The 14,467-nt window shown below is 54.9% G+C and overlaps 1 protein-coding gene across 1 annotated transcript; it reads right to left on the bottom strand.

The window, feature by feature from the left end:
* Nucleotides 1-1,581: 1,581 nt before the first annotated feature.
* LOC119089668 (serine proteinase stubble) lies at nucleotides 1,582-13,380 on the bottom strand. The gene is made up of 6 exons (XM_037212462.1): nucleotides 13,343-13,380; nucleotides 10,477-10,540; nucleotides 6,941-7,897; nucleotides 3,762-3,888; nucleotides 2,092-2,255; nucleotides 1,582-1,704 (listed from the first exon to the last, which is right to left on the bottom strand). The coding sequence occupies exons 1-6, from the start codon at nucleotides 13,343-13,345 to the stop codon at nucleotides 1,595-1,597; spliced, it is 1,425 nt and encodes a 474-aa protein (XP_037068357.1). The 5' UTR covers nucleotides 13,346-13,380; the 3' UTR covers nucleotides 1,582-1,594.
* Between the last annotated feature and the right edge of the window lie 1,087 nt (nucleotides 13,381-14,467).

The raw sequence follows: 14,467 nt of genomic DNA, 5'->3' as shown, positions 1-14,467 counted from the left end.
TGTTTCTTTGATGACACAGAGATGCCGAGTTCTGCCCAGCTAATCAACTTTTGTAAGTTTGGATTTACGACACTTTCCATGCGTCCTTGTACCAAAACCCTGCATTTTGCAGGCTCATGTTTGCGCCGCGAATAATCTGCATGATCACTTCACCCTCGCGCTGAGGGGGGGGCGGTGCAACCCCCTAGTTTTTTTTTTTTAGAATGCTTCTTCGGCATATTGTGCACTCACACCAAGTTTTTCAGTAGTCGGTGGGTATCCATTGTGCGTGGTTTTACACCAAAGACGTGTTCCTAGTTTTTCTGGTTTCGGATAAGCGGCGGTTTTTGAGGAACTCCGCAAGGCGATCCGCAGCCAGACAGACGGGCGGGCGGCAACCAACGATGCCGCGGAGCGTGCGCAGCGGGAGACATCGTTACGTTAACGGAGCCATATATTATCAATATATGCTGAAAACAAATTACGATAGATGTACACCATTTAACTCAAAATTGAGCAATAAACGGTCTATTTGAGCTGGTGTCTTAAGATGCACGATAGCGTATGTATTGCGTTGTTAAGCCAAAAAGAGCGATTTGCCGGAAAATCTGGTCTTTGACTTGGCATGACGGGGTCAGTGATTGACCAATAACAAAATAAAAACTCGTACCAATCGTGAGGTTTCGCGTGGACCAATCTACTGGCGTTTTCTGCTAAGCTCTATCTCTATCAATTTGGAAACACCAGTGGGTCACATCGACCCCCGTATCAGTTCGCGTTATGAGAAATGAACCTATTCATGCCTGACCTCTCACTCACTACTTGAGCGGGTGTGTGTAAGCATGCTATTGCTGAGGCTATCTAAAAAAAAAACAGCACGTCCACATTGCATGCTATTCAACTAAAGGGTCTGGACGTGGGTGACAGGTAGGCTGTGCTGCCTAGAGCTGAGATCAGAGAAGCTGGTTGGTAACAGTGTAGGAAAGGTATTGCTCCGGCGCTGATTTGCTAGCCTAAACTGCAGGACTTGCTACTTGGCTGTTTGAACAGTTTCCACCCCTACACCATAATATATATATATATATATATATATATAATATATATATATATATAGATATATATATATAATATATATTGAATCAGCCAAATGGAACTGAACCGGATCTTTGTTGTAAGCCACGTGAGTCATAAGCCAAGTGATTTAACGCAAGCGACGGGCGCAACCTGAGTTGAATCAAAAATTTTGAACGGCTATGAGTCATGAAGTGGATCGGATCCCGCAATCTGTGAGCCGGTCCTGAGTCGGCTGAAAAATTTGAGTCGAGCCCCCCATTCACTACTTGAACTGCTGTCAGGTCATGCCTCCGTGCACAAGGCAAAACCCTACACACGTTTGTAGTGCAGGCGTAACGTTAGGTGCGACCGGCCCGGACGAGGAAGGGGCAACTGAGAATGAGAAGCCTTAACTGAAGATAAAACAAGGTGTGAACGAAACGCTGAACGAAGAATAAATTAAACAGTGTGCGAGGATAAAGCAGCTCAGCTGCAAATACAGCAGTTTGAGGATCAGTGCGCAGTTGACAAAATGCTCCGGTCAGCCGACTCATGCCATTTTTCACTTACTGAACTTTGTGGTCCCCCATCCAGCGATGAAGGCCGTTTTCCTGACCAGATTCAACTCTCGCATCTCAGGAACAATGGGAAGGCAAACAGGATGCACAGCGTCTGAAATCAGAGGTGGGTGGTCGTGAATAGCAATCGTCTAATGTGTGCAGATTTTTGCACGTCGACTTAGCCAATCAATCAAAGCTTGTTACATTGAAACGCTTTATTCTGAGTATTCATGTCGCCCAGTTTCGGAATGCCATTGTTCTGTCTTTGATATCATGCTCCATACACGCGACTCAGCAGGTACTGCGGCGGCAAAGTTCCCACGTTATCATAGCGTGTACGTACAGTTAGCAAAATGCGCAAATTCGTATTGAGAAATATGCGGTACTACTCACGTGCTGACTTCACTAACATTTCCAAGGCACAAGCGTCTGTCAAAGCTGAAACCGTGACCAAAAGTAAATTACCACCCTAAGTCCGTCCTTACGTGCAGCACCTTACCGGTAAGTTTCACACGAGTTCGCAGCTTGATGATGGCAATGTCGTGGAATAAGGTACGATTGTTGTACTCCTGATGAGGGAAGCTGGCCAGGACCGGGTGTTCAACCACGGTGTTCACTTCGGTTTCGTTGAACAAGTCATGGTCTCCGAGCCGGACCGTCTTTCTGAAACGATGGAAGCGCAGAATCCGATTACCATGCTGGATGAGATTACCGAACCACTGGTATCACTTTGAGAGGTGAAAAAGGAATACAGCAGGCGTTTCCGTCGGTCGATTCGTTCTGCTGCTTTCCAAAATAACACGAAAGGAGTTTTGCGTTGCACTGCTGCCAATTGTATGGTCTTCTTGCCGCCTCCGCTCCGGCAATGTGATGTAAACGACCGAAGACGAGTGTCAGGTTTTCTACAAGACAGGCCAATCTTAGCTCCATGACACCACAATCACTCAAGATCAAATACGCGATGTCATGTACACAGTTTGGTTTTAAAAGCCGCTTGGCCACCGGCACCGGTCTAGATGCAGCGAGAGCCAGCATAGAGACGGCGGGGTGTGACCTGGTACCGGGTTTGGCACCGGCACCGATCTAGATGCAGTGAGAGCGGCATAGAGCGGGCAGGGGTTGACTGATGCCGGGTTTGGCACCGGCAACCGGTCTAGATGCAGTGGAGAGCCAGCATAGAGACGGCGGGGCGTTGACTGGTACCGGGTTTGGCACCGGCACCGACTCTAGATGCAGTGAGAGCCAGCAAGAGACGGCGGGGGTTGACTGGTACCGGGTTTGGCACCGGCACCGATCTAGATGCAGCGAGAGCCAGCATAGAGACGGACGGGGTTGACTGGTACCGGGTTTGGCACCGGCACCGATCTAGATGCAGTGAGAGCCGGCTAGAGCGGGCGGGGTTGACTGATACCGGGTCTCTGGCACCGGCACCGGTCTAGATGCAGTGAGAGCCAGCATAGAGGACGGCGGGGTTGACTGGTACCGGGTTTGGCACCGGCACCCGATCTAGATGCAGTGAGAGCCAGCATAGAGACGGCCGGGGTTGACTGGTACCCGGGTTTGGCACCGGCACCGATCTAGATGCAGCGAGAGCCAGCATAGAGACGGCGGGGGTTGACTGGACCGGGTTTGGCACCGGCACCGATCTAGATGCAGTGAGAGCCAGCATAGAGACGGCGGGGGGTTGACTGGTACCGGGTTTTGGCACCGGCACCGGTCTAGATGCAGTGAGAGCCAGCATAGAGACGGCGGGGTTGACTGGTACCGGGTTTGGCACCGGCACCGGTCTAAATGCAGTGAGAGCCAGCATAGAGACGGCGGGGTTGACTGGTACCGGGTTTGGCACCGGCACCGGTCTAGATGCAGTGAGAGCCAGCATAGAGACGGCGGGGTTGACTGGTACCAGGTTTGGCACCAGCGTTTGATGCCATCAGCGCATGTCTGTCATGTCCTGGTGCCGGTAAAGTGCAGACCATGGCAGCCAAGACACTGTGACTGCACCGTCCGGGCTCCATCAGCAGCGGCGTCGGTGCCGCGGCGCCCAAATACTGGGTCTTTAATGCGTCACGTCCTGCTTCAGATCAAGCACGACTGGGGACCGATGAAGATTGCTTCGTAACGGTCTGCGACGCCCCAAATCCGGTGCTTCTGGCCGGTCGGCGGTCTTACAGCTCCGGTTTGATGCAGTGGGCGGCCGTGAGAACGTGCTGGTCTGTGAGCAGGGCTCCTCCACAGAAGAATTCGATCTTGTTCTCCGTAAACTCGTAACCGAGAGCCGCCAGCCATGGCCAGGCGTCTGGAACCGTGCGCGACAAAGTCAGGCGGCTTCCACGAACCCACCAGACATTGGCAAACTGCGGCAAGTGGCGTCAGGAGAAGGCGGAAACAGTACACTCACTTGGGGAGCCTTTGAAGACAATGCCACTGTTAATGCTGTCAAGGTAGGGTGGCACGGGTCTCAAGGCAAAGGCTGAAGGACAACCGAATTTGCTCTCAAGTATTAAATTTCCACACAGCACTCACTAAGGGCTGGGCTCAAAATGGCTTTTCCATTGGGTCATCTTTGTTCAGGCTTGAGAATATTCCGAATGCCTCCACGCAACCCCAAACAAAATTTCGTCTCCCACCTGCGAGTACTTCAGATCGGCCACGTAGAAGCATCAAGTGCCCTTGAGCGTTGCAGTCTCCAATAAAACCACGTGTCCCGCACGTGCAGACATCTCATGCCATTCGCTATCTCAGCTGCGGCTCCTAAGCCGCAACTTAGCATTCGTTTGAAACCAATGCATGGCAATGTTGTGTTCCGTGCAGACCAGCGAGCAACAATGTCGACTGGAGTTTCTCAAAAAAGTTGCTTCATGGTGGTCAGCTTAGGGTAGGAAGGTGGGCAGCGTTGTCGGGAATCGCTAGATGATGATAAGGTTATTCTAACTCGAACTCGAATATCTTTTTCATGCTGTGATCGCTTGAATTCTTGTTCGTGCTAGATTATGGCAAGGACATACGTTATCGGAAATGAGTGATTTTTGACGGACGATTATGCCCTTAACAGTTCACAGATTTTCCGCTGTTCCTGTAACCTTGCATTGGACTAGGCGCACAACCAGAGTCTGGCTTAAGTGCGGGCGGGGTGCGAGGTTGATAGGGTCCACAAACCAAATATCACTGGAAATGGTGGACACGTGGATAGAAATGTAGTTCATTTCGAGGGCACGATTTTCTTTGTTCTATTTTATACCTACCTTCTTTATCTGAAATAGAAGCCAGAATGTACTGGAATACATATGCCATTCTGTTTGGGTTTTGAACGGAATGAACTGAACGAAGGAGGGATTTCAATGGCTCAGTGAACGCTTTCTAAATCGAGAGAAAACGAAACTTTGTCAAATTTTGTATCGGTTACACAGAAGTATTCAAGGACTCCTGCACGATTACTGAGGAATGGTACGAATCTATTTTGAAAGACTTTTGGAGGCATTGTTTCACGACGGTCGTTCCCGCACATCCGACGCCCGCCGCCTGGGGCTATCTGCGGCGGCCAGCACCGTTTGGTTCTACGGAGACTGCAAACCCGACCGTCGCAGCTCTTGCTCCAAGATTGCGAGCGTGCGGGCTCAAAACTCTTTACGTTATTTGTTTCACCAGTCGATTCTACAAAAGGATGGATGCTCTCAGGCAAACTTGGGTGTCCTTCTTTATCTCTGACTTCATTGCGAGTTACTGTTGAACATTAATGAGACCCTCACCTTTTCCCGTCAATGGGGCCATATGCACCAGGGGGCGCATTATCGTTCCCGCCCCCGGGCTGGAGGGCCATTCCCTTCCAGCACCGGATGCCTGTCAGCTGCCATTCTGGCGACACGGGGCGAGGTTTTCTGGTCGTTCCGAAAACCACCAGGGAAATACATCATCATATATTTGTCCCCTCAATGACGCGAGAGGTCGTCCCACCATTGCAGTTGACCCCGGATTGGCCCAGGAGCCGCCATAACACAAGACTCGCCGCAGGCGATTCAATGCCTGTATAGAGACTAGTTTAGCTGGATGGCCCTTTGCTGCAATGGGAGCTGATACAGGCACCCCCGTTGGCTCATCGTGGACTCTAATCATAAGTTATCATATCCCCTTCCATTGTCAGAGGGCCCCAACCAAGGAAGAGGCCCTCTGGCATTCAGGGTCCCGTCCCTGTCTCTGTTTAGCAAATGTTCCCTGAGCTGCTCGGGCTGCGTGCGGACACAGGATCCTGCTTAAATTCGTTGGACCCCTGCCCAACACAGGGGGCCCCTTTTGTTATAGGAGCCCAGACGAATGCAAACTGCGAGCCCTGGTCTTGTCCCTGCTTGGGAAATGGGCCCGCAATGGCTAAGACCGACACAGAGACGAGTGTTTGGTGTTGGCGATCTCTGGCCGAAATAGAGGAGGCCCACATTGTCCCCCAGCGAATCCTCAATCGGTGCAAGAGGCCCTTTGTGTGAAATTTTAGGTGACGGCCCTACGGGCATTGATCGTGAGCGTGGCCTCAGGCAGGGCTTTGGGCCCTTCGAGTTCTTCCATCATTGGCCAGGCCCTTGAGCGTCAGTCCCGAGGGGCTTTTTGGCACCTCTTCAGGCCTACCCTAACGCTGCCCCTGGCTGACTCGGGGCCCGCTGCCAACACTTAATCCCTGCTAGGCACCTTGGGCCGCTGGCCAACACAGGGGACCTCTCATTGGCTTAGGAACCTGACCAATGTCATTCGCGTGCCCCGGGCTTGAACCTGCTTGGGAAATTGACCCTTAGGCCCAGGCCGACACGGAGTCTACTGTTCGGTACGCATGGTGCCTGACCGACGAAAAGACCATCATCAACTCAGAGGAGCCCCGATCGGCACCTAGGACCCCCGACCGACATTTCAGGGCCCTGCCCTATGAGCTGGAGGCCCTTGGTATGACCTCCGGCCAGCCCATTTTTGAGCCTTAAAATTGGGCCCTTAATCGCAGGTCCCGAGGGGCCCTTCGGGCTTTTCTGGGCCTAAGCGGAGAGAGGTACGTGCACCCTGTGCCTGCCGTGCACCCTGTGCCTGTACACCGTACACCCTGTGCCTGCCGCACACCCTGTGCCTGTACACCGTGCACCCTGTGCCTGCCGCACCACTGCATAGATCAAACTCAAGTAAAAATAACGTTCGTTCTCCCTCCAGAGAACCCACCATTATTTAGCACGCGTTTAAGGCACTAGAACGCATCTAAGCCACCGAATGGTCTTCGAGATTGCTAGTTTAGTTCAGAGCTTCATACAAAGGTGGAGCACCCCTTCAAAAACACCAAAGAATCGCTCCTTTAATCGTCAGAGCCGTCGGCGACCACTTACTGGGCTCGGCGATGCGACCGCCGATGATGCGGTTGGCGCTGACGTTCCTGTAGCCGCACGTGTCCAGACCCGGCGGGGCGACCGGCTCGCCCCTGCCGTCCTCCTCCAGTCGGAGACCGTTGGTCTGCCCCGGCTCCGCGCTCCCGGCTCCCGGCTCCCCGGTGGTGTCCCCGGCGCTGGCGGGGGTGGTGGAGTCTACCACGGCAGTGGTGGTGGCGGGCGGCGCGGTGTTCATCTCGGCGGGCGGCGCGGTGGCCTCCGCCTCCACCGCAGCCTCCGTTGTCGAGTCAGCGCCGGCACCAGCCGAGTCGGCGTCCGGCGCCATCGTCTCCGAGGAGGGCTCGGGGGACGCGGACGTTGTGGAGGCGTCCGGCTGGACGGTGCCGGGCACAGCGTCAACCACCTGCACCGGGGCCTCGGTGCCGGTCGGCGGCACCGCGGACTCGTCCTCAGGCTCAGCTGGCGTCGTCGCAGCCGCCTCGGTCGCTGCGGCCGTGCTGGTCTCGACCTCAGCGGGCTCGGTGGGCTTGACCTCGCCGCCCGCGCCGGACTCGGTGGCGGTCTCCGTCCCGCTCCCTGCCGTCGGGCCCGGCTCCGTCGGCGCCGGTGGCGTCGGGCGCGACTCGTCGCCGAGCGAGGGCGGCGCCGCCGTGGTCGCCTCCAGCCGTGGCGGGTCGTGCGGACAGCAGACGATCGCCTGGCCGCCTTTGAAGCGGCAGATCGAGCGCCTCAGGTAGCGCACGCTGCCCGTGGTCAGCGGCAGCAGGGTGCTGGTCAGCGGCCGGCACTCCTGGAACACGCCGCAGCGGCCCAGATGACGGTCGGGGTCCCGGCAGTCGGACTGGCCGTCGCCGCCGCGCAGAAGCACCACGTCGCTGCCGGGCACATTCGCCGGAATTTCAATGAAGGAGGACGATGATGACACGGGCTTGTCGAAGGGCCTGCCGAACACGATGTCTGTGGAGGGGGCTGTGATTAGCGTCTGTGATGACAGAGCTTGTGTACTGGAGTGGTTGTGTGCACGCGTGACAGACACGGTCACACCACTCCGCAGTTAGTCAATGCAAGGAGGAGAAGCAAGCAGCATTATCTGCACACGACTGTTGGAATTGTTCTGGTAACCACGTCGGTGCCTGCGGCCGTTTTGGACTGCCTACTGGAGTGTCCTGAATTGACGCGATTTGGGATAATATTCCATCCTTGGCGCAAGAGGCGGAGCGAACACGCCACATGCCTGCCAAGACTGCAGGATGAGCCCGTGTGACACGTCGTGTGTATCTATTTGGGTAGACCGCTGCCGCAACAAAATGGGGACGTCGCTCGGGTGGTGTCGCTTATAGGACACCGAAAAGTAACGTGGAAATGGAAGTTATTTCATTGTAATGAGGAATGAGAGCCAGACCCTCTTTACCAGAAAAATATCGTTTTGAAACCCGTGTCTAACTTAATCCAAAACGTATTAGGGTGTCTTTATAGTCCTGGTTCAAGCACGCTACTCCTCATTTATACCCATCAGGTACCCATGGCCATAGACACCTCCATCTTCTGGCACGTGCGCTACGGCATAACAATCTTTGAAAATAGCTCACAATGCTATATGCACCACATTCATGCAATGTGATACGTTACTCGACAGCTCACATGTGGCAGGTGCTCACAGTGTCCGTGGTCACCTACACCTGGCAGGCACCGACACAACAGTCTCGACGACGAGGTGCTAAAGTCTCTCTAATCTCTCGCAAAATTATTTTCAGCATCTTTCCGCGTCGCCTCGCCCGATGACTCTTAAGAACAGCGCGAGAAACTCGCTTGGTGACGATCCAGGCGGCGAGTAGGTGCAGCTGTGCGATCCGTTTACCTCGGGTATTAACAATGCGCACAGCACTCCCTGATCTTAACCACGACCGTTAGGTGAATCACACGGGTTCGTTGGGGTTGGCTTCACGGCGGTGACATCCATGACCAGTCGCACCTAATGCACACCGACGCATTCGCCATTGTCGGAGCCGGTGGAACAAACGGGCGGAGCAGCGCAGTTTATCTGCACGCAGGAACAGCGCGGTTTATCCGCACGCAGGAACAGCGCAGTTTATCCGCACGCAGGAACAGCGCAGTTTATCCGCACGCAGGAACAGCGCAGTTTATCTGTACGCAGGAACTCGTACCTAATTCAGGCAGGTCGTGCTCCAATGTTTCTTTCCTGCTGATTGTGCATTGTGACCTTTTTGCGGTATGACCGCGGTGCAAGGCATGCAAATGTCCAAGTGACTTATCTTCCCAGTACCATATCATCGCGAGGTCGTGAATTTGATGGTTTAAACATGGCTGACCCTTTGCCCTCTGACCCTTGACGCATGAACCTTTACGACATGGCCATATGAGGCCAACGTTCAAGTACTTTTGTGCATTTCAGCCCTGTCACCAGAGAAGGATTTAAGCCGCTCCGGGACGTTTCTTGACAGCGCTAGACTATTTTATCCGTACTTCAAAAAAGACGAGTGTCTGGATACCAAGGGTGGATCCAGGATCCCCTAGGGTTGCATTATTTGTGATCATAAGATGGGATCCTGGGATATTTTGGGGGCTCCAGGCAAATGTCTGCTTCTGTATACACACACGCCGTTCGTTCGCCGGGAAATTTCGATCTAATTCTCGTCTCCGCGCACGAGCGTTGCCGCAACGCGAGTGAACTATGTCCAGGCATGCACCTGCAGTACACATCGGTTACAATCGGCACCAGCGGATACGCATCGGAGCGCATGGCCATACATTCCCCAATAGATACAGGTGAACAACTGTTCCCTTGATGGAGCCCGCCCGCTTCCGGCGATAAATCACTGCTCCTCAGTCAGCCAGCAAAAGGTAGCTTTTCAAGATAATCACTGCGGTTTTGACTGGGAAACTCCAGCTTGGTCAGAGTCAGCCTCCACTCTGTCTGTCTGTCTGTCTGTCTGTCTGTCTGTCTGTCTGTCTGTTTGTCTGTCTGTCCGTCTGTCTGGCTGGCTGTATGATGCATGTATGTGTGTATGTCAGTCAGTCAGTCAGTCAGTCAGTCTGTCTGTCTGTCTGTCTGTCTGTCTGTCTGTCTGTCTGTGTCTGTCTGTCTGTCTGTCTGTCTGTCTGTCTGTCTGTCTGTCTGTCTGTCTGTCTGTTTGTCTGTCTGTCTGTCTGTCTCTTGCTCCCTTCCCCTCTTTCTACCCTTCTCCTATGCTCCGTGTCCTCTCTCTCTCTCTCCCCCTCTACCTTCTAATAGCTTCACAGGATGCTTAATCTTCTGTGCAACACTTCAGGATTCACCCGTGCAGTGTGGCAGACCACGGCCGCACGGAGGCCTCCGTGTCTGCCGAGTCATCCCTCACACAGCCCCGACGGACGAAGATGAGCCAGGGCTGGCCCGCAGCGGCCGATCCGGACCGGTCCGTCACACCCCGCGGCCCCTGCTCCGACATGCGGGTAAACCCAACCGGACGCTTCCCCCGCGACCAGCGCGCTGCAGGGGCGGCCGGGGTGGGCGGCGCAGGCACAACGAGACTCACCTTGACCGCAAGCCGGAGCCCAGCTGAGCCCGATGACCATGAGTGTGCAGAGAGCCCGGTGCGCCTGCAGCAGAGGTGTGGTATGGTAGCCGTGCGAAGAAGGCTAACGAGGCCAATTGGACGGTACAATAATGCACCGCGTGAGTGGGGCCGAGTAACACGCGTGGCTTTCTGAGCCATGGCCAATTTATAAACAAACGTTCGCTAATGTTGCACGTCAGCTAAATACATCTAGCAGATTTGCTACATCACATGCAAAGTAATCGGCGATAGTACGCTACAAGGCTTTGCTGCCATGAGCCGATTCAGCCGATATGGCCAGTCGGCTGGCCGGCCAGTACTCCACGTCCCAGAGCTGCAGGCCGGCCAGTACTCCACGTCCAAGAGCTCCAGGCCGGCCAGTACTCCTTGTTCCAAGGCCAAAAGACAGTCAGGGCTCCACGTCCCAGAGCTGCAGGCCGGCCAGAGCTTTAAGTCCCTGAGCTCCAGACCGGTCAGAGCTCCACGTCCCAGAGCTCCAGACCAGTCAGTGTTTCGCGTCCCAAAGCTCCAGGTCAGTCAAAGCCCCACGTCCCTGACGTAAGCGGACCTTTCAACTTCCAGTTCCGGTACGATTCCAATGATAAACGAGATCGCACGATGCGGACGCATGACTAACTTCAAAGGACACGCGAAAATGTGCACGAAACGGCTGAAAAGGTTAGTCATGTCTGCAACACAGGCAGTCAAGCATGACACTATGTAGGTCGCTTGTTCACCGCAGGTGGAGCACATAAGCGAGACACCGACCGCTCGCCCTGCGTGTCGAGGCCTCGCCGCTTCAGCGGAAAGGCTCAGTCCAACCGCAGCCTCCTCCAGCCCCGCCAGCGCGGCCGCATGGTAGCTGAGAGGGGGCGGGGAGGACACAGCTCGAGCCATGTCGGGGAGCCCACCTTCAGTTGCTACTGAGGTCAGACCGCGACGGTCAGCTGCCGAGGTCAGACCCCGACGGTCAGCCCTCGAGGTCAGACCGCAACGGTCAGCCGCCGAGATCAGACCTCGACGGCCAGCTCCCGAGGTCAGACTCCGACGGTCGGCTCCCGAGGTCACACCTCGACGGCCAGCTCCCGAGGTCAGACCCCGATGGTCTGCTTTCGAGGTCAGATTCCGACGGTCGGCTCCCGAGGTCAGACCTCGACGGCCAGCTCCCGGGGTCAGACCCCGATGGTCTGCTTTCGAGGTCAGATTCCGACGGCCGCCGTAGCCCACGTCACATTTCAGCCGCGCGAGGACCAAAGTAGAGCACCTGCCTAGCCTCCAATCCCCACCGAGGAGAGCTTGGGAACCGCAGACGGAGCATAAAGGTCATAACCGGATCGCAAACGAGATGGCTGTGTGGTCAAAAACCACGGATCCCGCCTCGCTGATTGGAATCGCCAGCTGAATGACGAGCGCCGTTACAAGGGGTTCTCAAATACACGGACATGCGAGGTTTACAGGCGGACGTGCTGATCGACTGTCCGTTGTGTATCCCCTTGTTCCTGAGCTAGGCGCCCGCAAATTTGGGCAAACTATTTCGCGCCGCCCAATTTGCAGCCACCGAGAGATTATAGCATCCCAAAACGTCGCATTAATTCCCTCACCCCAAGGCCTTTCCATGCAAACGGTCGCAAGCAGGGCCATTGTAATATTTATGTATTGAGTGCGTTACCAAGAATCGTCGTATCGGCAGACAATAGTTAGTTAACAGCCAGTTAAAGCCGCTGATAGCTTGCCTCGATCACCAAGCACGGTTTGTGATGCACAGCATTACAAACCATACACGTGATGCATAGCATAGCATAGCATATCATACATAGCACGGCGTCACAGAAGCGCTTAGAACGGTGCAACAAGATCCAAAATACGCACACAAAATGATCACCGATATTTCCACACGTATACATTAACCAGCTAACACAGCGGGTTAAAGCATTACAGGCGAGCCAGCTCGTGCACTAGTGGCCACCCTGACACGGCTAGTCAGGCAGCGATTCTGGCGTCATAGAAACGTTCCATGACAATGAAGCGATGACGTATTGAGAAACAAATTTACTTGCCTGTAAAATTGTGTTATCTAGAGCAGTTTTTTCTTGCATATCAAAGCATACCACTGTTTACAAGTGAGCTTTTTCACCATAGCTGATGCTTGTCTCAAGATCTTCCAATGTGGACCGCTCCGTTCATAGGAGATAGAGATTCAGGAGAGAGATAAGTTGCGGGACAAAGCTGCGGGTATCGCTGGAGGTTACCGATACCACCGAGCATTAGCTAACACAGGGATTTGTGCAGGTGCTCTGGTGGGACTCCCACCGGCGCGGCCGTCAAGCCGGCTCGCGGCTCATGGCTGCCGCATGCCCCAGTTGGAACATTTTGAGATTAGGCGGCCCGTGAGGACAGCAAGGTGGAGGTTACTGTTCCCAGAAAATGGCGCTTTGTCCACCAGCCAGCTTGTCAGCTCCGTGCGTCTGTGCAGTAAGCGGCGCATGAAATACGTCGCATGACACACCTGCCGTGTTTTCTATCGTTGGTTCCGGCTTATCGAGAAGATTTTGAACGGGAGCACGTCTAATCATGCATTTGCCTGAACATTGCTGCCATGAACGCACCCTGTCACTAGACCTCCCGGTCCCAAATAAGCAGAGCGTGCATTAAAAACGAATGTCAAGCACCACCGCCAAACTCGTCACGACCAAAATGAGTCAAGCTGCCGCAAATCCCTGCACGATCTGCCTCCGTGAGGTTTACCCGAGCCGTCCGCGAGCATAAACACTGCCTCCATCCAGCTGGGTTTTTCGCCTGTTTACACGACCCGCGGACTGCCACGGGCCCCTACCGGATGACTTACCATGCCGACGGCCGGCTGTGGGAACTGGACTGGACTGCGCCGTGCCGGGGCCGTCTCAGCCGAGTGTGGGGCGGCCGGAGAGCGCAGCGCCGGGGCCGGCGGCGGCGCGGGGTTTCCAGCGGCCGTCGTCACTGCCCCTCCCCCGCCAGCCCACGTCATCCCGAAGGTCGCACGGACGTCCGGACGAGCGGTGGCCGCTGGACCGGCGTCACCAGCTCGCCGCCCGGGCCGCCCCAGCCGCCGCTCGGCTGACGCATACGCGCTCAACCGCAGCCGCATTGTGGACGGACGGCCTACGCACAGACGGCCGGCCGGAGCCGAGGTCACTTCCAGGCTGTCCTGTCGTCGGAAGACAGCACGCTAAAGGCGGAGGGTAAGATGGGGAGACCGCGCAGGCGGCCGGCCGCGGTCGAGGTCACTTGCAGGCTGTTCTGTCGTCGGAAGACGGCACGCTGGACGGATGACCTACGCACAGGCGGCCGGCCGAGGCCGAGGTCACTTGCAGGCTGTCCTACCGTCGGAAGACAGCACGCTAAAAGCGGAGGGTAAGATGGGGAGACTTGGTCCGCCTGTGAAGTGCGACACTCCGAATGATTTGCGCTTCTGGAAGCTGCTTCCAGCTCTCATTGTAGTGCGTGATGCACACGGCGTGTAGCGCGTGTGTTGGATACGTCCATATGTCCCAAACCCGAACTTAAATAGTAGGCGTTTGGCAGCGCAAGTGTGGGATTCACAAAGTCCTCATAACCACCGTCACAATGCAGCTTATGTTCAATTGAGAACGTGTGACATTCGTCATTGGGGTTGCGCTACGGGTAAAACGGCACACAAGTGAAATTATGCGCAACCAACGCACTCCAAATGTTGCTTTTGGTTACAGTGGTCGTTTACCGCTTCGGATTACGTCATACCATAGATAGATGTGGTTTTCTAGGAGCCAATAGTTCGGATCCATCTCTGTCAACCGATGGTTTGGATTCACCTTTTGGTAACCGATAGTGCTTTGAAACAAGCATAGGTCCACTGCAAGGCATCGTTTATCTAGTTAACGTTTACGAGACATGGTTTTGTTTCAGCCCGGCGCTCACACTTGACGGCTCCAGTATCCGGAGAACAAAGATACTG

This window comes from Pollicipes pollicipes, unplaced genomic scaffold (genome assembly GCF_011947565.3).
Source record: "Pollicipes pollicipes isolate AB1234 unplaced genomic scaffold, Ppol_2.1 Scaffold_3087;HRSCAF=3621_pilon_pilon_pilon, whole genome shotgun sequence".
NCBI lineage: Eukaryota > Metazoa > Arthropoda > Thecostraca > Pollicipedomorpha > Pollicipedidae > Pollicipes > Pollicipes pollicipes.
Note: the sequence above shows the minus strand (reverse complement) of the source record. Positions and strands in the feature narration are given on the sequence as shown.